The following is a 23,846-nucleotide window of genomic DNA, read 5'->3' on the forward strand; positions in this document are numbered from 1 at the left end:
AGGTGGGGGTTGGCCTCCCAGACAACAAGTGACAGGACAAGAAGAAACGGCCTCATGCTGTTCCAGGGGAGGTTCAGGTTGGACATCAGGAGGTCTTTCTTCACTGAAAGGATTGTCAGGCTTTGGAAATGGGCTGCCCATGGAGGTGGTGGAGTAACCATCCCTGGAAGTGTTCAAGAAATGACTGGACATGGCACCTAGTGCTGTGGGTTATTTGACAGGGTGGTGATGGTCAGAGTTTGAACTCAATGATTTTGGAAGTTTTTTCCAACCTTAATGATTCTATGATTCTGTGAAATAGAATCCAGTAATTTTCAGCTTTGCCTACAGCCAAAATATGGAAAAGTCTAAGTCTGGAGAATGTACCAGAGTATTAGTACCAACACAATAGCAGATCCACTCAGAAGTAGTTTTTCATATGACTTCAGCTCTCTAGCCACCTTTTGCAGACAGACTGAAGAGAAGAGAGCAAGGAGCACTTCTGTCCCACAGGCAAAGTGGAGATAAAAATTACAAATTTCTACTGAATCTGGTTAAGTTTGACAGATACTCCAGAAAGGATAAGTAAAAACTGCCTTCTCTTTAATAGTTAACTATTAAGGGAAACTTAAAGGAAAACCAGTAACTTCAGGTTGTTTTTTAACTGAATGTTGTATGCAAGGGTATTTAGGGAAATGTAGTACAGTGACTCGCAACTGCTACCCTTAGCAGTAGAGCCATTGATCTAGCAACTGTTATACAGCAGAAGTTCTTTTTTAAGTTTCTAAGGGGATAAAACTGGATGGTGCAGGTGTCAAATAATGAGATTCCCTCCCCCTGCACCTTCTGGCTCACTGAAATTTATGTATGCTGGCAAAAAAAAAAAATTCACTGTTTTTTATTGAAATCAAAATGCAAAAATACAAGCAGCAAGTCAGGGTTTCTCACTGTAATATATAAACATTTCCTCAAGAGGACAGTAGAAGTGGCCAGCCTTCTTGGCAAGGTTTCTTTAGATGAAAGGAAGACCGGCTGTAGTGATAGCTGCTGCTCATATTGTTCATTTGTAGCAATGGGAAAACTTTACAGTAAATTCTACAGAGACCATCTCTTTTTTAGACTCAAATGTGTCTCAGTATTCATAATGCTAAAACTGGGTGTGCACATGCAGTCCAAGGTAGGTCAACACCCCAGCTCTGTAGCTGTTGACAGTCGCTGCTAAAGAAGATTGAAATCTGCATTACTAGGACACAGCTACTTCAGACATTATCTAGATGTAGTTGTTTGTTCTTCAGGTTTTGCTGACTCTTAAAATTCCCAATCTGATGAACATTAAAAAAAGGCTGGGTGAATTCACTGAAAAATAGCAATGGCTGCAGTACCTGGGCTGTTAAAAAGTGTGGACTGTGGAAGTTTGTCTTTCCAGTTATCTAATGAATAAACACAAGAGCTGATCAAAGACAAGAATCTCATGAAAAACAGTCCAATTGCTACAATAAAAATTGCTACAGGAATATGCCAATGTTAATATTTTGACCACTGCAAGTCCTGGCACTGGCATCAGTGAGCACTTGTTTTCAAAGATAGTAGAGAAGATACATTCGCTGGTCAAGATCATCTAGCTACAGGTTTACTAGATTACACTTAATCTGTTACTGCTGTCTTTTTCCTGATAAAGTCTTACAGGGTCACACAAAGACAGAGGCTTTACCAAACATGTTACACATCATTGAAACTCTGTTTCCATGCCTGCAAGATAGTTGCTCTGAGGGCAAAGTATAAACATACTTGTTTAGGTAATTTTCCCTGGTGCTAAGTGTAATTTAAGGTGAGCAAAATCAACTCACGTCTGTGCAAGCAAACATATAAGAGGCTAACTCTTCCATAAGGTCAATTTCCATACACACCAGCTCTGGTCTGAAATGGCTTTTTGCAGACCAGTGGTCATGGTTCTTCACAGCTTCTGGCTAGCTCCAGCTAGGCACATGTTCAAGAAATGCGCTTTCATGTCCTTATCATTGCTTCATTTACTGACTGAGGAAATAGTCTATGTGCTTTCTAATTAAGCTGTATTTTGAAATGTGTTTCCTTCACCAGTCAATATTTGCAAATGTATTTTCCAAATAAGAGACACAAGAGTACCTGGTTTTGTTAAAGACAGTTATTGTATTTTTAAAATTAGGTATATTTAATATAAAAAAATACAGCATTAAAGTGATAACCACAGGCAACAAAATTTTACCATAATGTAAGTTAAGGACAACATTGGACTTTTAATTATTGATGAGTCTGGTAACTACGTGGGCAAATTCTTGATTGCTGAGTCTCATGTAATCAGTAGTGAGCTATGACAGATGAGCAGAAGTTTGACCTATTTTCACCTGGGAATGGCAGCATCTTTCTGGCTCACATCTGGCAATCTGGTTTGAAGGAAAGCATAGATATGTGGCCAAATCTTATTGGTTTCTGTTCCAGAAAAGGATTTCAATAACCCTTTTTTCCTAAGGAAGAAAAAGAAGAAAATATTACAGTTGTCAAATTGTTTAATTGTTCCTTCACCTCACTTGAAGATTACCCTGTCAGGAGTGTGAAAATGTTCATGTGGTGTAACATCAAGAATGGCTGTGGCATTGGAAATGCAGGCTGGACATTCATTACTCTGTTCCTCAAACAGCTGGCTCTTGGCCACATCAGAACATAAAACTGATATCTGTCTGCAGAGCACTTAATCACAAGTAGGGTAAAGATAAGTAGCAATGTTATCACATAGCACGTGGTGTACAGCTGTCATCCAGATGACTGTGACTAACCCAAGTGTTGTAAAGTTGCACCTCATGGATCAAGGAATGTGCATCAGGACAAGCAAGATAACCAGGCACATGTAAGTTACTCTGAATTAGTTGTAGGAGCTTGTTTTTTTCTGTCAAGTATGTTATTATCAGTAATAACAGCAGCTTAGGCCTCTATCTTGCTGTGGTGCTCTGAGGCATTTTCACCTCAGAAATCTAACAAAATTAGGAATATCGTTGTCAATCTAGAAAAACTTCTTTAAAACCTGACCACACCAAAGATGGAGCTTCTAGTTTTCTGCTCAACAGTCCTGGAAGAATACAATGAAGAGTGGTGAATATGGAAATACAGAAAGGGTGGTCACTTCACTGATGTTGTCAGAGTCTGATTTCTTTGTCTAGGCAAGGTAAAATTAAAGCTCTACATGGTGACCTACTAATATCTGTATATTAGCAGCGTGATACTTGCAGCTTTACCTTAAGAGAACCATTGTGTATAATTTTGAATCTTAAGAAAACTAGTAATTTGTTGTCACTCCACAATGCAAATGATAATTCTGAATTAGCTGCTTATTCCTGAAGAGTCTTGCTAGCTGGGTCCAATCACAGTCCTGTTCTTAGAACAGCCACATTTAAATCCTCATTTACAGCTTCTCCATTTGTGTATCACTTCTTGACCCCTTGCACTTGTTAGTAGGGCTTCTACTTACACATCCAGAAAACAAAATACTGTAAATTCTTTCCAAAAAAAAGGAACTGTCTCTGTTACCTTCCCACTAGAGCTGTTGTTGGTCAGAACAGTGCTATGATGTATTGAACAATGCATAGCATTTTTTATAAAGCTAAATATGGCTGGCTGCAGTAACAGGCTATTTTACCACACAGGGTCCAGAAGGTCTCGTACAACGGTGGAAAACCATACTCATTCTACTGAGCTGATTTCTTACTGAGTTAATGAAAGCTACACAGCTACTCACACCATGCTCACTGTTGTGGTATAATATATTCTGTAACTGGAGAGATCTGTTCTTCACTGTGCTAATGCACAGTAATATTTTAGAATGTGGAAGGACAGATTTTACTACTTACCGATAATATTCTAGAACAGGTTTTGTTTGTGCATCATAAGCCTGCAGCCTCTTGCTGACAGTCTCTGGCTTGTCATCATCACGCTGAACAAGTGGCTCCCCAGTAACATCATCAATGCCCTAATCATGGTTAAAAACAAACACTGGAGTGTATTTCTTACTTCTGTTTAAGCATGTTTTGTGTGATTTTCTATTTAAATTATGGTCAGTTTCCACTTAATCAGGGTGTAGATTTCTGCTTATAAAGAGATAGGCTCCTACCTGTGTTCTTATCTTGAATGTAAGTTCTTGACTTTCCGGTAAAACAGTCTGTAGTTAAAAATATTTTCTCAGTATTGCCAATGACCATTAGATCATAAGTAATGTGACTAATTTGTCCTCTGGAGCATTCGTAGAATATGGGGAATATGTAGAAAAAAACCTCATGTACAAGGGAAAACAATATTGTTGGCAATACATTCCTGTATGACAGGTGGTAAGAGACCAACTGGACCTTCATTTGACAATACTAAAATGGGCAAAGGAGTTAATGGCCTTTGATTTTAAGTTGCGAAATGGAAGAGTTATCATTTAGCAACAGCTGTACAAAAAAATTGCGTAAGAGTCAGCTTGAGCTTTCCCTACAGAGGTAGGGACCTAATTTGTGAAGTTTTGTTCCTACTAAGTAAGTAAACATTTTGCAGGTCTATTAAGACAAAAGAGACAACCATATTTCACCTGTTTAGCTCTATTTCATGTTTTCATTTAAATATTGCAGTCCACTGTGTTGTGGTAAGCCTGCTAATTAGTGAAAGATAAAGCAGTTCCCAGTAGCAAAGCTCTGGCAGCTGAAGCCTACTCTTTGATAAGTCTGATAATTCTTCGTTCCATCTTGCCTGTGCTCTTCTACAATTGAAAATAACCATGATTTTAAACGCTTTGTTTTAAACAAAACAAAGACAATTTTTCAGTTGCGCACTTCCAGTGCTTACCTGGTATTTCAACATTCGCCTCTTTTCCTGCAACACTGAAATCCAAAAACTACAGGGCCTGCTGTGCTTCTGATGTTACTTAATAGAGCTTCCAGGTGAAATGTGATGCCACAACAGCTAAGTTATTTGGACTTAAAGATGAAATCCAGTTTAAGCTGAGTTGCACTAAAGCAAGTTCTTGTTCTTAAAAAAAATTAAGGTAACAATGTACAGTCTTTATCTTCAAATTCCTCTTTAGGAGATCTCAAGCCATAAGCTGTTAAATCTGTTGAAAACCTTCCCTGACTTGAAAGTTTCTACATCAAGTTTTGCAGTACAGCAGCTCTTCCCTTGAAACTATCCATCCTGGTTAAATATAAACACAGGAAAAGCATTCAGTGGATTCCTCTGACTGATGATTTGGTGTTTCCTATATATAAAGCATGACTCCTCTAGAGGAGGGAAAAAAAAGCTGCAATTTGTACTGTACAGGCTGCAAACAGGCTTAGACCATACCCAGATCCTGTGCCAGTGTGCAATGCAGACAGTATTCCAGATCAGTGAACAGCTTTAACAAGAGCTTACAAAACACCATGGCATTCTGCTCTGCAGGGGACAAATATGTTGTCCACCAGCTTGAGGTTCTACCAGGTCACTACCCTCATACCAGCAGCATATTATCAGAAAGATTCTGTGCTCCCAAGAAACAAAATGAGGCTTTTCCTTCTGAGCTGCTGAAACAGTATTTTACTGCAGCTAGCAAAAGCAATGCAGCACTTTTTTAGTGCCAACACCAATGCATATTGCTTACCTGCACTTTGGGAGGACTGAATTCAAGATTGTAGACTCTGCCACTGGCAGGGTGGATCCAGCGTGCTGTGAGCCGACACTTTATGGTCTCAAATGGCACATCTAGGTCAATCACAGTATCTATGTGACATTCTTTGTCAAGGGCTTCTGCCTGAGCAACTGTTCTGGGGAAACCTTTTTAAAAGAAACAACTTCATAAAATTCCAAAAGGAGAGTTATAGCAAAAATTACTTGGATTGAGTCATTAGAGAGAATAATTGTTAGACAGAAAAAAAAAACCCAGAATCATTGTCATATTGTTTAAAGACTGAAGAGAGATCAGATTTTCCAATATTTTTCAGTGTGTCATGGCATTTAAAGTTGTTAAATGTCTCCCAGCTTTCATTTCTTCATTTCAGTTAATCATCTTCACAAAAGTGCAGCAATAATTGCAGAAAGACCCCATATTCATATGTACCACATACCACTACACTGCATAAAAGCACTGTGTACACATTTAGAATAATAAAGGCTCCAGTGAAAAGTTTCACTCAGAAGTCTGAACAACCTAGAAACATTTGTGACATCTCTTACTTTCATAGCTGTGTGGGTCTGGGTTAAGGTGGTGGCCATTACAAACCCCTTCTATTCAGTCACAGTAAGCGAAATGTATTTACCAGAGGCAGTCCAGGACTTAGAAGGGTTCTAAAAGTTTTAGTATACCAAACTGTTCTCAGATATGATGACTGTGAGAATACTCAGGCTGATTAGGAACCTGTCTCTTCACATTAAAGATGCTGCATTTTGCCCCATGAACTCTGTGGCTCCCTACTCTATGGCTTGAACTTAGGAGGGGTGTAGTGGGAACAAAACAAGAAAGCCAAAGTCTCCACAAAGAATTTTAAATGAAAAATTGAGCACAAGACCTTCAGTGGTCAAAGCTCCTGCAGAACATGCTATTGCATCCTATATTCACTAGATCAATGCCTCTCCTCAGAAAGCTCTAGCATAGTTTCGATGTTCTTCAGTAGCTTGTAATTTGCATCATGCTGTACAAGTAAACTTCTGCATAAAGGCAAGTACCAATATGTACAAACTTTAAAAACACTTGCATAACATTGGTTGATCTGTCCATTGCATGAGTAAGGAAAAGTGTTACAAAAAGACAGAGTTAATAAACTCAGACCAAGTGCTTGCTTGTGCGTTAAGTCTCTTGCACCTGGTTTGCATCACAGCCATGAGCTGCCCTCATCCTATTTCTCACACATTCACATTATCTCATAGAAGTGCTTCTAAATGTTAAGAGCAGAGGAAGAGGCAGGTCTTCAACACTGCTTTTGAACACTGTTACTATTAGCAAGCCACCACGCTTGCTATTCAAGAACTGCAATTCTTTCTTACTATTAGCAGCCACCACACTTCTAAGTTATGCAGCTGCAAAATGAGTTTGCTTTGGGACTGAGTAATGAGAAAATTCCTCAACGAATTTAAGTGTCTTTACAAAAGCATTTCATTGAAATTGAACCAGCATTTTCTACATACAGTGTTTTCTCAATACAGAAAAAGATCTGCAAGATGTGTTGAATTATGAAAATTCCAGGAACACAGAGAAAAGTGCCCTAAATTATACAGCACATAAATCTAAATAGATTATACCCACAGACACATACAGCTAAGACTGCTATGTCTGCTATGACTCTAGAAGCCACCAACCTATCTTGAGGCAGTAAACAGGTATTTGGCTAAGTGAACATACCAGCAGTTCAGAATTGAGCTAGCTGACCCCATCTATTTGTTCTGCATTGCAGTTACCAAACAAAAGATTTCAGGTTAACATATTTCAACACAACAGTGTTGTTCCTGCAAAGTCCATTATGCCAGAGCTATCCCCAGTGCAATTCACTGCGTCTCATTACAAATGCTGATGCAGACAAAATTTCTGCTCCAAAAGTTTAAAGGCAGGAGCATGTTAACATGCAACAGAAATTGATCTATTCTCGTATGGTCTCAACACAATCATCCTGCTGAGGGGTGCCAGTGGGCACAGCTGTACTGCTGCACGTCCAGATCCATAAGACTGGAACTATGTGTACGTTGGACCTGGAACTAAAGAAAAAAAAAGTATCTGCAGTTTGTTGCTTTATTGTTTAGGTTTCATTGTGCTGTTCACTGTGGGAATGAAGCCTTTATCTCAGGGAGGAACCCAACTGTGACAAAAGCCACCAGAACAGATCACTGTATGTAGGAGCAGCTATAATAAAGCACTAAGGGACAGAGATCACTGCGGACTTTTCACTCCCTCTAAATAAAAATGCCTCACCAATAACTTTCTAGTTTTAACTACTGAGACAGGTTGGGACTAGAGTCTGATGAAACACGCATCCAGCCTAGATGCTATTTTTGTGGTATGCATCCAACTGTAGTCCCAGGGGCTGGAATAACAAGAGCCATCCAGTTCATGAAGACAGCAGCAAATGCATTTTCTCTCTAACTGTGAATGCTGAAACAATGATCTTACACTGCAGAACTGTGAAACAGTTCACTCTGGAGAACAGAATCAAACAGCAAACGAAGGACACCTTTTAGGGCATTTGAGCAATGGTTTTTATTACACTCCACACTGCTACAGTACTTTTCCATACTTACCCTGTTACTGCATCACATGCCTACCTTCCTATTTAAATAATTCCAAAGCCCCATTCTTCAAAAATTTTCCGTTTCCTACGGACTTTGATAAGAAAAGTCTTTAAAAAAGAAACTTCTCAATGCATATTTCAAAGGGGAAATACCATATAAATTATCATAAAAAATACCAGAATTGCCAGAAATTTTACTGAGGTGTTGAACTATCCTTTTCAACATGAGTTAAATATCGCTGTAATGTTCTGAAGGCAGGATGCACCCAAAGTATATTTCAGCCAAAGAAACTGGGGCAGACTGTCTGCTGAAAGTTTTACAACGAGCTGGCAGCAAGCAACCAAAGCAGTTCCAAGTCTTCCAGAGCAGTTTTTCTCTCCACATGTAGTGACATCCAGCATGCTAACTTACCATCCAATAACCAGTTGTACCGGTCTAGACCTTTTAGCTCATTCAGCATTAGTTGTGTCATGATGTCATCTGGAATAAGCTGCCCTTGATCAATGTAGGACTTGGCAAGGATTCCAACTTCTGCGAAAGTAAGAGAAGTTGCATTACACTATCTCTGACCCCCAGCAAGTGAAAAAAATCCCACAAGCCTGCAAAAAAGTTGTTTTGATCAGGATGACACAGAAAAGTTGTAAAGAAGACAGACAGCGTGCTTGCCTGTCTTTAAAAAATGGACAATCAGCTAGGATCTGACCATGCAAATATTTATCAGATTAATTTGATCCATCTATAGTTTCACAGACCGTAACAGGACAAAACACACCTCTATCCTCACATTCTCTGAGTAAGTTTACTAGTATGTATTCATAATATTAAGTTCCAAAAACTAAAATGAGGAGAGGCACGAATCTTCAAAATAGGAACTATAAAGAATAGAAATTGATTAAGATATCAGCCCTCAGACTTCTGAAAAGAAAGTTATTTTCTCAGCTTAGTGGCTAGTTTCTAACTTATGCTTAGGCTTCATTACAAAGATAAATGCCTTTGGCATTTAAGAAAGCAGTCTGCAGTGGGGCACACTTGCCAGATACGTATTTTTATGATTACTAGAGTTACAAGAGGATGTTTATAGATACTGTACACTATTTATGGGAACACACAGACACTAGTATTTTCCCATTGAACTGCCTAACCTTTCGTACCAGTCATTTATCCCACTGGCTCAGAAAAATTCCATCTATGCATCATAGTTCCAGATATCATGCAACACTACTATGTGGCAGGCAGTAGCGTGCTGTAGTTCACCCAAATCATGGGTATAGCCAGGAAGAAATTCAGTTGCCTGGGTTATGTCCTAGGAACAAAGTTTCCGTATCTTCCATTTATAAAACAATTACCCAGTTATGTTAAGTCACCCAGAAGAGCAGCTAGACTGGTTTCGTTGTGAATCTGCAGAAGCCTTTACTTGCAGTCAGTTCAGATCTAGTTACAGAAAACTAAACAGAAGAGAAAATGGGGTGGGCTGGCACACCCACACAAGATATGACCACTTTCAGCAGAAAGCAATGACAAATGTCAGTCCCATCACTCAGTGCATTGAATGTGCAACAGGACAGAGGCCCTTCCTCAGATGAGGCAACTGAAAAGCAATACTTGTCCTCAAACAATAGCTTTGGTGATGAGAAAAAAAAAGGCACTAAAGGAGCAATTTCCCCTTGCTGCCTGTTCACATCTGTAGTCAGGCTTTGAAAAGTACAAAGACCATTTAGAAATAGGCACTATGCACCTTGGCCAGACTTCAAATAATGCTCACTATGTGGAAAAGAGTCAGTCAGTGGTGTTTGAGTCCTCCAGCACATCACAAACTGGAAAGAAGGTGACCGTCTGCGTGGTTACAAAGTGTCTCTTCTTTTCGCTACCTCTCTTCTTCATACCTCTTCTATTACTCTACTGTGCTTTGAACCATGTACCCTGCAAAAGTAGGTTGGGAGGAGGAATAAATCACATCTAGATAGTTTAATGTGTACTTGATGCTTGGCTCTGCTACTGATTTATGTTGCTCTAGCCACAATGATCTAAAAACCTGCACCAGGCAAGGTTCACAGGGAACGATTCTAACTTTCTTTGGAAAGATTCATGGGTTTCTGGGCCCAGAGAGGTTTAGAATATGGCAAACTATTTTTAGACCAGCAGAGCTTGAAAAATGCTGATTTTTGGCCCTCTCTGCAGAACTCAGGTCAGTTAGAAAGTCACAATTACAGAAGGAAAAAAATAGGCACAACTGTACCCAAATAGTCATATATAAGGACAAAAGGCTGGTATACTAGACCATAACTTTTTTTCACCCCTGCTGTTGGGAGTGGGATTTCATGGGGTTTTGTGTAGGTTTTATTTAGTTCTGGGCTTTTTCACGTTGGGTCTGAAACCACCATGGGCATGGTAGTCTTCAGAATTACAGGTAATACAGATTTCTTTCCAGGTGATGACAGGTATCCATGTTCTACGGTTTTACTGAAGATTGGCACGTTCTAAACATATTACAGCAAATAAGCTCTAGCCATAATCAGACAATAATTACCTTAGCATTAGAGAGGTGGTCACAGACTCTCCACTCTCCCACAGAACATGATAATAACTGCAAATTTTCAACAGGACTTTTCAACAGTGTCCATTTTCACAAGACAGCAAATGCAAAATTTGCACTATATAACTACTATTAACCGTATCTAATTTTCCAAGGGCTTTAACTGCCCATCTTAGTGTAACACATTTCCCAAAGACTTGGAAATTGCAGGACACTTCTATTGTGACCAAAACTCATGAATCTTTGCCTTGACTGAACTTATCAAGGCTCTCTGAGTTGCCTCTCAGTTGTTCTCCTGTTTCCAGTGTACTACCTCGTCCTGCTACCTCATACATCATCTCAACCCTCTGGAAAACATTTCTGCAACTAGTGACTGATTTTCAATGAAATTGCAATAGTTTCGTCTGGGTTTACTTGAGCAAGAAACTCTATAGGAGATTCTGGTAAATTTTGCTCTAGCTAATTTAGAGCAAACTTCACTTCTAAACCGTCCACTGACTTCTTTCCTCATGGTCTGCATTTTAATGTGGCTGCTAAACTTCCATTTCACACCTTTGCTCTCCTTCACAGTCTTTCATCTATCCAACCCACCTAGAATTCTTTGTGTAATCACTTCTCTCTCCATCACTTCAGGCTCCTTTCTCAATTCAAGCAGTATGATATTTCCACTTGCAATTTCCTCTTCTCACACAACCTTCAGCTTGGTTCTGGTGCTCTATGGTCTTGCACAAAACCTAAAGTATTTAGCAAACATTGAAAACCTCAAAGCACTTGGTAAAATAACATATTTCCTTCGTTTTTTGGAATGGCTGTCCACTAGGTCCTACACTGAAAGTTCATAACAGAGGTTTTGTGACCCCCTGCAAATAAAAAATTATGACTGTGCAACCAAATAGAAATAGCATGAATATGATCAGATATGTCTGTGCAGGTGTGCTCCTAGCAAATTCTTAACTTATGGATATCAACTACAGTAAAGTCAGTCACTGTACCAAAGTCATTATCCTTACTGAGTAAACAGAATTTCTGTGAAGACAGATGCAAATCATGTAACAATTTATTTCAAAATAGAGATAAATTTTCACCTTCAAACATGCTTATGAGTATTCCAAAACTAAGACTGCCAGTTACCTAAGCATAATACTACAGTGATACAAGTGAATGTAGAACTTTACAGCTTGAAGTTGCTGGAAATAACACTCTCACTTCATCACATGCAGTCTGAGATGGCTCTTACAAGGTTTTTCACCCCACCACATAGAAAAGCAGATGTGGACATCAGAAGGGAACCTTCCAACATTGCAAAAATCCACCAGAGAGAGGGACTGTGGCATCTCAACTGAGGCTAGAGGACAAGCTAGGACTATACAGCAAGAATAATTAATATCTTTACCTAGTATAAGCACCACTGTATGTAAGCACAGACCACGCTGAAACCTAAGCATGATATGAACTGGTAAGACAATAATAATTTTTTAAGCTATGCAGTTTGAAAATTTTGCCCATTGTTTTTTTTTGAAAGCACCACTATGTTATGCCTACCAGCTCAGGACTAGGCCTAATTTTGGAATTAACAATTAACAATTCTAAGTGCCTCTATTTCTAGCCATCAAATGAATACCTGAAAAGATCTGATTGTCCAAAACCCCTCCTCTTGCCCTGCCTGTTAAAAAATATGAATATTTTTCCCTTTTAAGATGCTTCCAGCTGGAAAAACCATAAGAAACTATCAGAGCTACTAGAAACACCTACAAAAACCACTGGGTGCTTACAAAAAGCAGCAAGACAAGGAAAAAATTAGGTGTAACAAAACACGAATAACGGGATAACTCCAGATAACCCCGTTCACCTTTTTCCTGAAGAGGCTGGCAAGTGACAGCTCGTGGAGGATCCACGGCTGCAGATATGAGGCCCACTTCAGTGGCCTCTGGACTCCAGAAGAGCTCTCTGAAGATATCCAACCTCTGTCTGCGTGGGAGGGGCACACGGAGGTGGGACTGGGAAGCAGCAAACCCCCTCAAAGAAGCGCCCTCTCTTCTTGGAGGGCGAAGGGAGGGAAGGAGGGGTTGGGGGCAGGAGCGTGTGTCCCTTCCCCGGAGCGGGGCTGTGTCCCGCGGGAGCTCCCGCCGGGCTGCGTGGGGACCGTTCTCGCGGGGCAGGGACGGGAACAGGGGTCGTCGTCGCCGCGCACACATCCGCACCCGCGTCCCCATTCCCACCTGTCTTCTTCTGCATATTGTCCCTCAGCAGGTCGCCGCTGGAAAGGTGCTTCATGCCGAAGTGCTTGATAATCCGAGCGGAGACGGTGCCTTTCCCGGAGCCCGGCGGCCCCATGATGACGGCGCGCAGCAGCGGCGGCACCACCATGCTGCTCCCGCTGCTCCTGCCCCTCCTGCCGCGGGAGGAGCGCCGCCTTCCCGGGGAGCGCCGCCTCGCACCGGCGGGGAGCCCCGGCCGGTCCTCCCAGGGAAAGGCAGTGGCAGCTTCTCCGGCTGTCAATCAGAGGCAGGAAGGAAAGATCCTTTACGTAAATGCACGGGAGGAGGGAGGGATAAATGAATAATGATAATAAAAAGATAACTAGAGCAAATTGCATCTCAGAACGTCGCATCAGACCGCGTTCAGACATCACTGTTCAAACCGGCCCTGACCAGCTGCCTCACACCCCTCTGCCCAGGAGGCCCGTTTTTGGCTGCTCCCCGAGCCGTCAGCCCCTGCCGCCCCCTCAGTCATAGAATCGCTTAGTTTGAAAGAGACCTTGAGTGTCACCGAGCCCAATACGTAATCCAACTTTGCCAGTCCACCCCTAAATCATGCCACAAATTGATACAAGTCCACCTTTTAAATATCCCCAGGAATGGTGACTCCACCACTTCCCTGAGCTATCACAAGTATTTCCCAAACCGAGCTGGGACATGGCTCCTTACCTGGCTGTCACCTGATGACGGCTTGACTACTGACACGTCTCATTGCTGCCACTGCCCTGCCCAGGTGCCCTGAGGCTGTAGCTGACTTTGCTGAGCTCATCCACCCCCATGCAGCAGCCCTGCTCTTGCTGATCTCTCACAAACAAGCTCTCACTGCCTGGCAGCAGGCAGCTGCTTTCGTAACGAGCTGTGCCTGAGTTTTGTTTAAGATACTTGAATGCGAACGACTGCAGGTTGTCCTTGTTCTGAGTACTGTTCTCCCAAACACCCAGAGGTCCTTTCCCACAGATACGATTCAGTGATTCTCAGCTACAGCAGAACACAATGTTTTGGCCGAAATAGAAGATTGTCCCATTTTCTGAGTGTTCACTGTCGTGTCCACAGAAGGAGAAGTGAGCCTTCCTCCTAAAGGTTCTGGAGACGCTGATGCATCTCAACCACTGTTCCAGAAGGGCCACAGTGAGCAGAAAGTAGAGCTACAGCCAAAACATTAATGAAATTTAGATTCCTGTTTTTAAACCCCGTTTCATTTCAATAGTTTTACATTGGGACAAGTAAAGCTACTAGAAAATATTCAAACGGTTGTTTGGTACTTTGGAACAGTAAGGAAATGGGAATATAGCCCCAAAACTCCCCAGTCAACAAAATAAATTACCTTAACCATTAAGTATGAAGGCACTTGCTTAGCACATAGAGTTCTATGAGCATAAAGTTCACTACATTGAGAAATGTGAACCTTCATAAATGAACCTAGTAATACCTCTATTCCAGATTGTAGTAGTCAGAAACAGTGAAACATTCAGGGCTCCAGCAGTGTTCCCAGGCAACAACTCAGTCTGCCAAAGCACCACAGTCTTAAACAAAATTTGGCAACAAAAGGCATTTGGATGTTGGAAGCTACACTATTTGTTTTAAGCTCCACAGTTCAGAGATTTCTGAATGGCAGAAGTTCACAAGAAGTGATGATAAATCTTCCTAAAGCAAATACATGGGAAAATGGACGGTATTATATGAAATACATATCCAGCCAATACGACTTTTCAGAGAGATAATTAATCTCCAATGCCACCATGTATAAAAAGCAGCAATGATTTATCTGCCTGTTTAAAGAGAAGCCTAAGGTTCAGCCTCTCTACAGGCACTATTGAGCAGCTCAGAACTCCAGACAGGAATACTAAGACAATCCCTTTGTTAAAGACTGTTTAGAAACCTCTCTGAACTTCATAACAGATTCTTGAAGAAGGGGTGGAAATGGATAGGAAGGCACTTCTCATGCATACACAGGTTCTTACTAGGATACGGCTTTTGTAGAACAGAAGTGGGCACTTAGATTACAAAAAATAGAAAGTAACAGAAATTATTGTTCCCCTTTCCTTGGCTATCTTTGCTGAAGTCCAAACCTTGCCCTAGTAGTTTTGTGCAATAGTTGTAACATACTCAGAAGTGGAAAAGGAAATAATGCGTCAATGATTCACTAGTTTGTATACAAATCTTTACACAGCTATTCTGTGTAAGACAGGCAAGTGCTTTTTTTGGCAGCTCTCATTTTGCTGTTTCGAAAATGACATTTTATCCTCTTTGTTCAGACTTAATTATTCACATCTTAACAGAGTAGTCAATATTTATGTAACACAACTTGCGCTGTATTCTGATTAATCTTTTTGGCACATGTAGCCTACAGTTATAAATTAAAATCCTAACTCTTGCTTAGTGAGTGTAGAATTAACCCTTGTGGTGACTGAACAGTAATCAAAACCTTGTTTCAAACAAATCCAAATGATCTTGCTAATAAATAATCTTTCATATTTCTCAGCATTCTTTTCAAACACTATAAATTCTTTAAAGAGGCTTTTAAAGCCTTAAATTGTCAAGAGAGTTGCTGTCAGGTATGCTCCTTGGAGATCTAAATCCTTTCTTCTGAGTTTGATACAGAATTTCTTTAGTACTATTGGGTAACTACTTCCCAAGTGTAATACTTTGTATCAAAATGAAATGGTTACTCACAAGAGGAAGAAGTTATAGCATGCTGACTTCAGCAGGACATCTGACATGGTCTCCCACAGAATTTTTGTACCTCCTCTGGTATCTCATCTGGTGGATGGGTGGACAATTAGGTGGGTGAAAAACCGGCTGGAATTGAAGTGTAGTGCTCAGTGTTTTGTACCCTACCAAAAGCCATTAAGGAGTGTGTTTTTCCAGGGTCTATCCTGGCGCCTTGTTGTTTCTAGCGTCTGTGAATAACCCTGGTAGCAGAGAGAGTGCACCCTCATCAGTTCTGTGAGTAACAACAAACCGTGTGGCCTGAGTGGATGGCCTTAGGGGCAGGAGGTGGAGTTCTGCAGGAACAGGTGGGGAAAGGGGCTAAGCAGGATGCTGACAAAATTCAGCAAAGGCAGGTACAAAGTCCTGCACCCAGGACACACCAGCTGCTTCCAGTAGTGGAGGCTGGGGACAGACCAGCAAGACAGAAGCTTTGCCAAAGAAGACTGGGAAGAACTGGTCTACAGCTAGCTAAGCACCATCCAGCATGTGGCCACTAACATCCTGAGCCATATTAACAGGACTGTAGCCACTACGTCAGTGAAAACAGTTGTCCCCTTGTATTAGGCACTTCTTAGGCCACATCTGCATACTGTGGCCAGCACTGGCCCTCCAGTACAAAACAGGCATTGATCATTTGGGGCACGCTTAGAAGGGAGTGACCAAGATGATCGGCGGCTGGAGAAGAGACACTGCCACAGGCAGAAGGAATCATGCTTATTCAGACTGGAGAGAGGGTGGTTCAGGAGTACCTACTAGCAGCCTTCTAGCACTCACAAGAAGGTTACTGAGAAGGCAGTGACAGGCTCCTTACTAAGATGAGTGGCAAGACTCAGTAAATCAGGCAGTGGAATCTAAGTATTAGTAGAATCAGCTCTCTGAGGTTTTTAAGATCCAACTGGATAAAGCCCTGAGCAACCCAGTCTGACCTTGCTTTGGTCCACAGATTGGACTGCAGATCTGGATTCCAAACTGGATTAGACTGTGATGTTTGATTTGTTAAACAAGATACCCCATTAATCATGTTTTCTTAAAAAATGCATGAAATACCTATCCAATGAAGTCTAACATAGATACACAACACAGCTGAAAACTCTCCCTCAAAAAAAATGTATACCATCAAGAATATTTGAGGAGGATATTTTTAGTTTTGAAATATATGGAATGAAATGTTGTTGAACTGTTTCCTTTAAAGTAGCAAATACAGAGCTCTTTACAAACCAAACATTTAGAGCTGTGATTCTTTATTTAGATTTAAATAGTGTTTTATTACAAAGAGCGCTATAACAGTATCATTTTTGTGGTGTCACTCCTACCTTAATTAACCAGCCTAATGAATTATTCCTCTCAGATGGCTGAGTATAGCAAATTAACACTTAAACATAACATGGGTTGTTCCGAAACTCCAAGTTTCCTAGTTAATGTGTATTCTTCAGACAGAAATTTATTGCCAGTACACCAAGCTTGTTAAACTTAAAACCTTATTTATGACATAGACGAAAGCACCTTATTTATAAAGTAGAAAATCTACTGTTAACATAACTGAAATCCTAACATTCTCATTCAATAACTATTAATTCAGATGTAATTATTACAGAAACTACATGTTTATGCTGAATTACCATTATTAAGTTTTATTATTTATTATACAAATAATTAATTCCTCCGCACACACGTCTTAGTTTCTACCATTCTCCTGGTATTGTGTCACCTCTCTTCCCTCCTTCCCTAGGCCCCAAGGTCATGGTCTCACTCAGGTGAGGGGGATGGGTTTACAGTGAGTGGTCAGCATCTGGAGTCCCTCACCAGGACGAATGTCATGCTTGTGTTGACAGCTGCTCCTTCACTCCTCTGTGGTTTCCTTGGAGTTATTTTTGTATGCTTGCTAACACAACTTTACACCTTGCTTTTTCTTCACTAATCTGCAGCTCTTACATCTGATTTTACTATATACAGTACCTGCCACATGTATTAGGTAGTCTCTTTGCCTTTTTTGCTAAACCAGTTGTGTCCAGCTCCAGGTCTGCATTTTAGAAAACAATTAATACAAGAAAAATAAATTAGCCATAGGAAACCTGTCAAAACTGCTCTCACAATTAAAGGAAGTGAAGCAAAGCTGCAAGCAGATCAAAGAATATTCAGGCAGTGCAAATCTGATAAGCTTCTGTTCTGATGCCTTGGAAACTTAGTACAAGGCTTATGTCCCATTACTAGCAGTGGCAATACTTTATTGCAGTCACAGATTGATAATAATCAAACACAGAATTTTAATTATTTGAAAAACATTTCTGCTCTCCCAGTGGTTCTTTAGAGCTGTATTTGGACTTCGTAATTGTAGTCCTATAAAAACCACTCAGCACAGATTGTTTAGATCTCCCTCAAAATACACATAAATAGGAAAAAACATTAAGTCACAGTAAAAGAGAAGTTACACATCTGTGTTTCTGAGACTGTGTGAAAACTCTTGGGAGATAATGTAAACTAACAGAAATTCAGAAAACAGTGTTAATTTTTTTGATACTTTGAGCCCTCATACATTAGCAAATGGCAGAGATCTTTTGGAAATTTCTGTAATGACCTTTTCTGTATTATCTATTGCAAGTGATTAAAACACCAGCAGACTGTCATGTTCTCCAACCTTTGATTAAATGAAAATTAACATTTCCCCTGAGTATTAAAGGCAAACCAGTAACAGCTTTACATTTTGAGATTAAATTGTAACAGCTGCCCAGATCATGAAATGTTATGCATCTGTGAGGTGCCACTCAGTCTCTCTGTGCCACCCCTAGGACGTTGATAAAAAGCTTTTTCCTGAGTCCAGAAATCCTTGAACATCTAGGACGGCAAGCTACCAGCACTCCCAGGGAAAGAAAATCCCTCTTCTAAGTCACTGGGTATTTTTACGACAGATAGACTTCTTATTACAAGAATACTTACATTATACCAGCAGAGTAGTGTTTTGCAGTCTATCTACCAGTGATTCTTCACAGAAGTATCTTATTTCAGTTACATAAGAAAATTCTGGAGGGGTTTTGGGCAATCAGACTTTTTCAGGTATTAATTTGATGGCTAGAAGTAGAGGCCATTTTTGGGGAAGAGTGTTTTCCCAATTTTGTTTTCTCATGCCTTGACATAAAGCAAATACTTGCAAATTGTTAACAGATGATAGCAAGTAATTGGAAGTCACAGAAGAAGGACAGGATGGGCAGAACTAAAAATACATGTGTGGGAGAGCAGGGGCGTACACAAAGGAAGAAAAATGAACCACAGCAGAGAGTTCATTTAAAGTAGACATATTTGACTAGATATTTTCAATGCAACTCTAAGATATGGAGTTCAGACAATGCAGTGAAAAATATAGTTCCAGTTGCAGCACCTGAAAGCCTTTTACACAGCCGTCTTCACAGAAGAAGACCCTCTTGATTTCAGTGGGAGTGTTCATTCTCTATCATATCCCATACTGACAACCTTACAGCAAACTGTTCTTTAACTGCTATCCTGTGATTATTCTGAAAGGCCTGTGAATGACTGAAAGGAGACAAAATTGTTCCCTGAAAATAGGAAATGGTAAGTGCCAGATTTCTTCTCCATTAATCATGAAGTTTAGCACTCTTTGTTCTGGAATTCCAAAATACTCTCCAAACTCTGAAACCCAAAGGAATTATGCAGAGACTTGACTGAATTTAATTGTTTGTAAGCAGGAAAAGAAACCACTGATTTATCAAGAAAGTTTTAAGAATTTTTGTGAAGGTTGAACATAGATTTACTAGCTCTTAGAAGATATGTACGTTCTTTACCTTCCTCACACACACAGTTTTCTCTTTGTTCTGCTCAGTGCATTACAGAAAAGAATTTCTGCTGGCCAAGGCCCACCCTCTTTTGTCTTATATCCTAGATCAGGGCTGCAACTGGCAACTACTTCCTTACTCTCAGAAAGCTACATTTCTTTGATTCCACAAAACTCTCCATAATAAAACTCTCTTTTTCTAAAAAGATGGAGAGGTTTATCTGCATACGAATCATTAATAACTCTAGACATTTTTGCCCATATCTCAGAAATCTTGGGTATTGCTTGTGTGAACTAATGCTGTTTAACTGCTGTCATTTTTTGATCCTAACTTTCCACAAGTTTCTCAAACTGCTTCCTTTAAAAAAAATTCTTGGGCTTAGTTTCTGCACAGATGTGGTCTTTTGATTTAGATGTATAATTCTTCTGGATTTGGTTTTTTACCTTAGCACTGTGTCGGGGAAATCCACACCATCTGTACAGGCTGGATGGTAAACGGATTAAGTGGAGAAGAAATTTGGGAAACTGGTATGTGAAAAATTGGACTTGAGCATATAGAGCAGTGTCCCAGCTGATCAAGGGACATGATTGCCCTTTTCTACACCACACTTGTGAGACCCCACCTGGATTTCTGCATCCAGCTCTGGAGTCCTCACTTCAGGAAATACAAGAGGACACAGTCTTAAGTTGTGCCAGGGAAGATTTAGGTTGGACATTAGGAAGAATTTCTTTACAGAAAGGGTGATTGGACACTGGAATTGGCTTCCCAGGGATGTGGTGGAGTCACTGTCCCTGGAGGTGTTTAAGGAAAGACTGGATGTGGCACTCAGTGCCATGGTCAAGTTGACAAGGTGATGTTTGGTCATGGGTTGGACTTGATGATCTCAAAGGTCTTTTCCAACCTAATAAATTCTGTGATTCTGACTCTGTGATTCTGTGACATGGACCTGATTAAGCTAGTCTAGATGTGGGCCACAAACATTATCGATGTGCTGGAATAACTTCTCCTTGAGGAAAGGCTGAAAAAGCTGAGATTGTTCAGCCTGGAGAAGAGAGGGCCTTGGTGAGAGCTCACTGCAGTCTTGCAGTATTTAAGGGGGTTTATCACAGAGACAGAGGGAAAATTTTTGCTAAGAAGTAGTGACAGGACAAAGGGCAAGAGTTTTAAACTGAAAAAGGGTAGATTTAAATTAGACATAAAGAAAAATTTTTCTACAGCGAAGGTGGTGAGGCACAAGTTGGCTACAGAAGTTGTGGATGCCCAATGGGGACCTGTAAGTGTTGAAGGCCAGGTTGGATGGGGCTTTCAGCAATCTGGTAGAGTGGAAGGTGTTCCTGCCCACAGTATGAGGGTTGACTAGATGATATTTAAAGGTCCCTTCCAAACCAAATCATGGTTACTCTGTGATACGAAGCTTGCAGACAGGTTTATCAACATGACAAAAATCCTTATGCATGCTGATCACAAAAGTCAGCAAGCAGCTAATAATAGGTGGTTTACTTCATCCAGTTTCTGTAAAGCGTGCCTATCGTGGATTAAAAAAAAAAAAAAAAGTTTTAGTATCTGAAAGACAATTTAGTAAAATAAAAAATGGTTATTGTTTGTAAGGAAAACAGTCTGACTTCTGCTGTACCAAACTGGAAGGTGCTGTAGACTCTCTTGAGGGACAAGGGTCCTTGCAGAGAGAGGGATCTGGATACAGTGGAGCACTGGGCCATCACCAGTGACATGCAAATGACAAGTCAAAAAGCCAGATTCTGCACCTGGGATAGAGAAATGCCAGACACGAGGCTAAACTGGGAGAGGGGCAGCTCTGGGGCTGCAGAGAGGGCTCTGGGGGTGCTGGCTGGCAGCAGGCTCCGCGGCAGCCAGCAGCGTGCCCTGGCAGCCAGGAGGGCAGCAAACCCATCCTGGGTGCACCAAACTCGGCCTCACCGGCCGTCCAAAGAGGTGACCGGCCCTCCGTGCCCAGCGCTGGGGCAGGGCCTCCCCCTGAGTGCTGGCTGCAGGTCTGGGCTCCACCATTTCAGAATGATGGGAAGGTCCTTGAAGGTGTCTGCAGAAGGCAAGACAGATGGTGGAAGGACTGGACACTGTGAGGAGCTGCTAAGGGCTTTGTGCTTGTCTAGGTTGGAGAAAAGGAGGCTGAGGGGCAACGTCCTTGCTCTCTACAGCTTCCTGAGGAGGAGAAGTGGAGAGGGAGGTGCTGATCTCTCCTCCCTGGGATCCAGTGATAGATGTGTGGCAATGGCTCAAAGCTGTGCCAGGGGAGGTTTGGATCCACCATCAGGAAGCATTTCTTTATAGAGAGCCTGGTCAGGCCTGATGATACTCTGAGCCTGTCAGTGTGTAAGGGGCATCTGTACAGTGCCCCCAACCTGCTTTACCTTTGGGTCAGTCCTGAAGTGCTCAGGCAGCTGGGCTAAACGATTCTTGTAGGTCCCTTCCAACTAGACTATTCCATTCTAAGAAACTTCTTTTTCTGGACACGTAAATATAGCCTAACATTCGACATTGTCACACCTCTACTATAATCCACGTTTCTCTTAACATAAGAGACTGAAAGCATTAGTCAGTCTCCTCCTTAAGGACAGGAGGACCCTGTCACTGTCATTAAGCAAACAGGCCGTCCCAAGGACCGAAAGCAGGACTCATTCCACCGCTCAGTTTTCCTTAAGGTAGACAGGGATGAATTACTGAAAAGTACTGCCTAAGGAACGTGTTCCCAGAAACTGACTCATTTCGATGTGGGGATAGTACCCTCGTGCAGGCCCCACGTTCCGCTCCGGGCCGTCCTTACCCGCCCGCCGAGGGAGAGCCCGCACCGCCCGGAAGAGCAGCGGGCCGGGCACCGGGCTTCGGTCAGACACATTTCCCGACACTTCCACACTCCTTAAGTTTCAACTAAAAACACGCAGGCTGGGAGAGCAGAGGAAAAGGCAGAAGCTACCACCCCTGTCGCGACAATCAGCCCGAGCCTTCTCACCACCGCCCCGCCGCCGAGCGCTCCCGGCCGCGCCGCGGTCCCCGCAGATGCGAAGCACGGGGGCGGTGCGACCACTCCCAGAGCCCGCCCGCCCCCTGCCCTTTGCCCCCGCCGCTGTCCCAGCGCTTCCTGTTCCAACCACGTGGGCGGCGGGATGGCGGGCGGCGCGGCGGGCGAGGCGCAGTGCCTCAGCTACACGGGATGCAACTTCCTGCGGCAGCGCCTGGTGCTGGCCACGCTCAGCGGGCGCCCGCTGAAGATCCGCAAGATCCGCGCCAAGGAGGAGGACCCCGGCCTCCGCGGTGAGCGGCGGCACCGGCGGCCGCGGGGGAGGAGGTCGGGGGGCAGCGGAGCTCCGGTGCCGGCTGTGCCTGGGACCTGCTGCCGAGCAGGGCCAACCCCGCAGCGGGAGCTGGGACAGCCCGGGCTCCATCTCGGCGGGTCCCGCCGAGGAGGGGGCACCCAGCTAAGTACCGGTGTCTCCCCGTGGACGGGCTCTCCCCTGGGCACTCCGCACACCCATCTCCGGTGTAGCTGTCACACGTGGGTCGCGGGGCTTTGGGAGGAGGAGGAGGCCTGGGAGCGGGCAGGGACGGTGAAGGAGGCCAGAGCAGGGGAACTGTCACACACCCGCCGGTCTGTGCCTCGCTGCCCGGCGGGGCGGGCGGGGACGGGGCAGTACCATCCGCGTCCCTCTGATTCGGCTCGGCTCGGCTCGGCAGCCCTGCCTTTCCCGAGGTCACAGCTTTTCTCCAGAGTGGGCCATCAAGGGCCGGTGCGGGCGGCCGGGGCTGTGCTGCCCTGCCGAGCCGTCCCGGTGGGACGGGGCTGGCACTGCCCGTCCGCCTCTCCCGCCCCGCGGGGCAGCGCCGTTCGCTCCGCGCCTGCCGGGGCTCTGACCGGGTCGCTGGGTGTGCGTGAGCCTCGCTCCGGCCCCGGTTCTCGTCCCCGTGACGGTCGCTTCACAGTCGGGATGGCAGAATTAATTCCCTGACTCTCGGGCCGTCGTTTCTGCCACGTGCCTGTGCCCAAGCGTCGTGTGCTCTGTGTGTTTGTGGGAGCTGACGTTCACGCAGTTTTAATAGGTCACATTTTATGCTTTGATTTTTGTCAGGGTTTGCCGAAACAGTAAAGGTGAAAGAGGTGAAATCCATTGATTCTCATTTCTGCAGATTTGTTTCTTAGGGAGGACCCTCGTCATTCTTGTACAAAGCCTTTGGCATACCAGGATGAATTCCATCATAAACTGAAGTAGGAAACAATAGGATAGAGTTTGAGGAAGAAACATTATTGTTCAGTTATTTTTTGGGCAAGGAGCCCTGTTGTGAAGTTCAGAACAG

General features: G+C 42.8%; 2 protein-coding genes across 2 annotated transcripts in view; one reads left to right on the plus strand and one right to left on the minus strand.

Annotated features, from left to right (window-relative positions):
- Positions 1-2,200: 2,200 nt before the first annotated feature.
- AK3 (adenylate kinase 3) lies at positions 2,201-13,143 on the minus strand. The gene is made up of 5 exons (XM_082302112.1): positions 12,985-13,143; positions 8,644-8,763; positions 5,618-5,790; positions 3,858-3,976; positions 2,201-2,480 (listed from the first exon to the last, which is right to left on the minus strand). Exons 1-5 carry the CDS (start codon positions 13,130-13,132, stop codon positions 2,357-2,359), a joined length of 684 nt encoding a protein of 227 aa, XP_082158238.1. The 5' UTR covers positions 13,133-13,143; the 3' UTR covers positions 2,201-2,356.
- A 9,517-nt stretch (positions 13,144-22,660) lies between these two features.
- Positions 22,661-23,846, plus strand: part of RCL1 (RNA terminal phosphate cyclase like 1) — a gene marked incomplete at its 5' end in the record, with an annotated part of 31,438 nt that continues 30,252 nt past the window's right edge. Inside the window, one exon of the mRNA XM_082301160.1 lies at positions 22,661-22,808. Within this exon, the coding sequence (XP_082157286.1) occupies positions 22,661-22,808 (148 nt within the window). The remainder of the gene's footprint in view (positions 22,809-23,846) is intronic.

This window comes from Coloeus monedula, assembly GCF_965178545.1.
Source record: "Coloeus monedula genome assembly, chromosome: Z".
Lineage (NCBI taxonomy): Eukaryota > Metazoa > Chordata > Aves > Passeriformes > Corvidae > Coloeus > Coloeus monedula.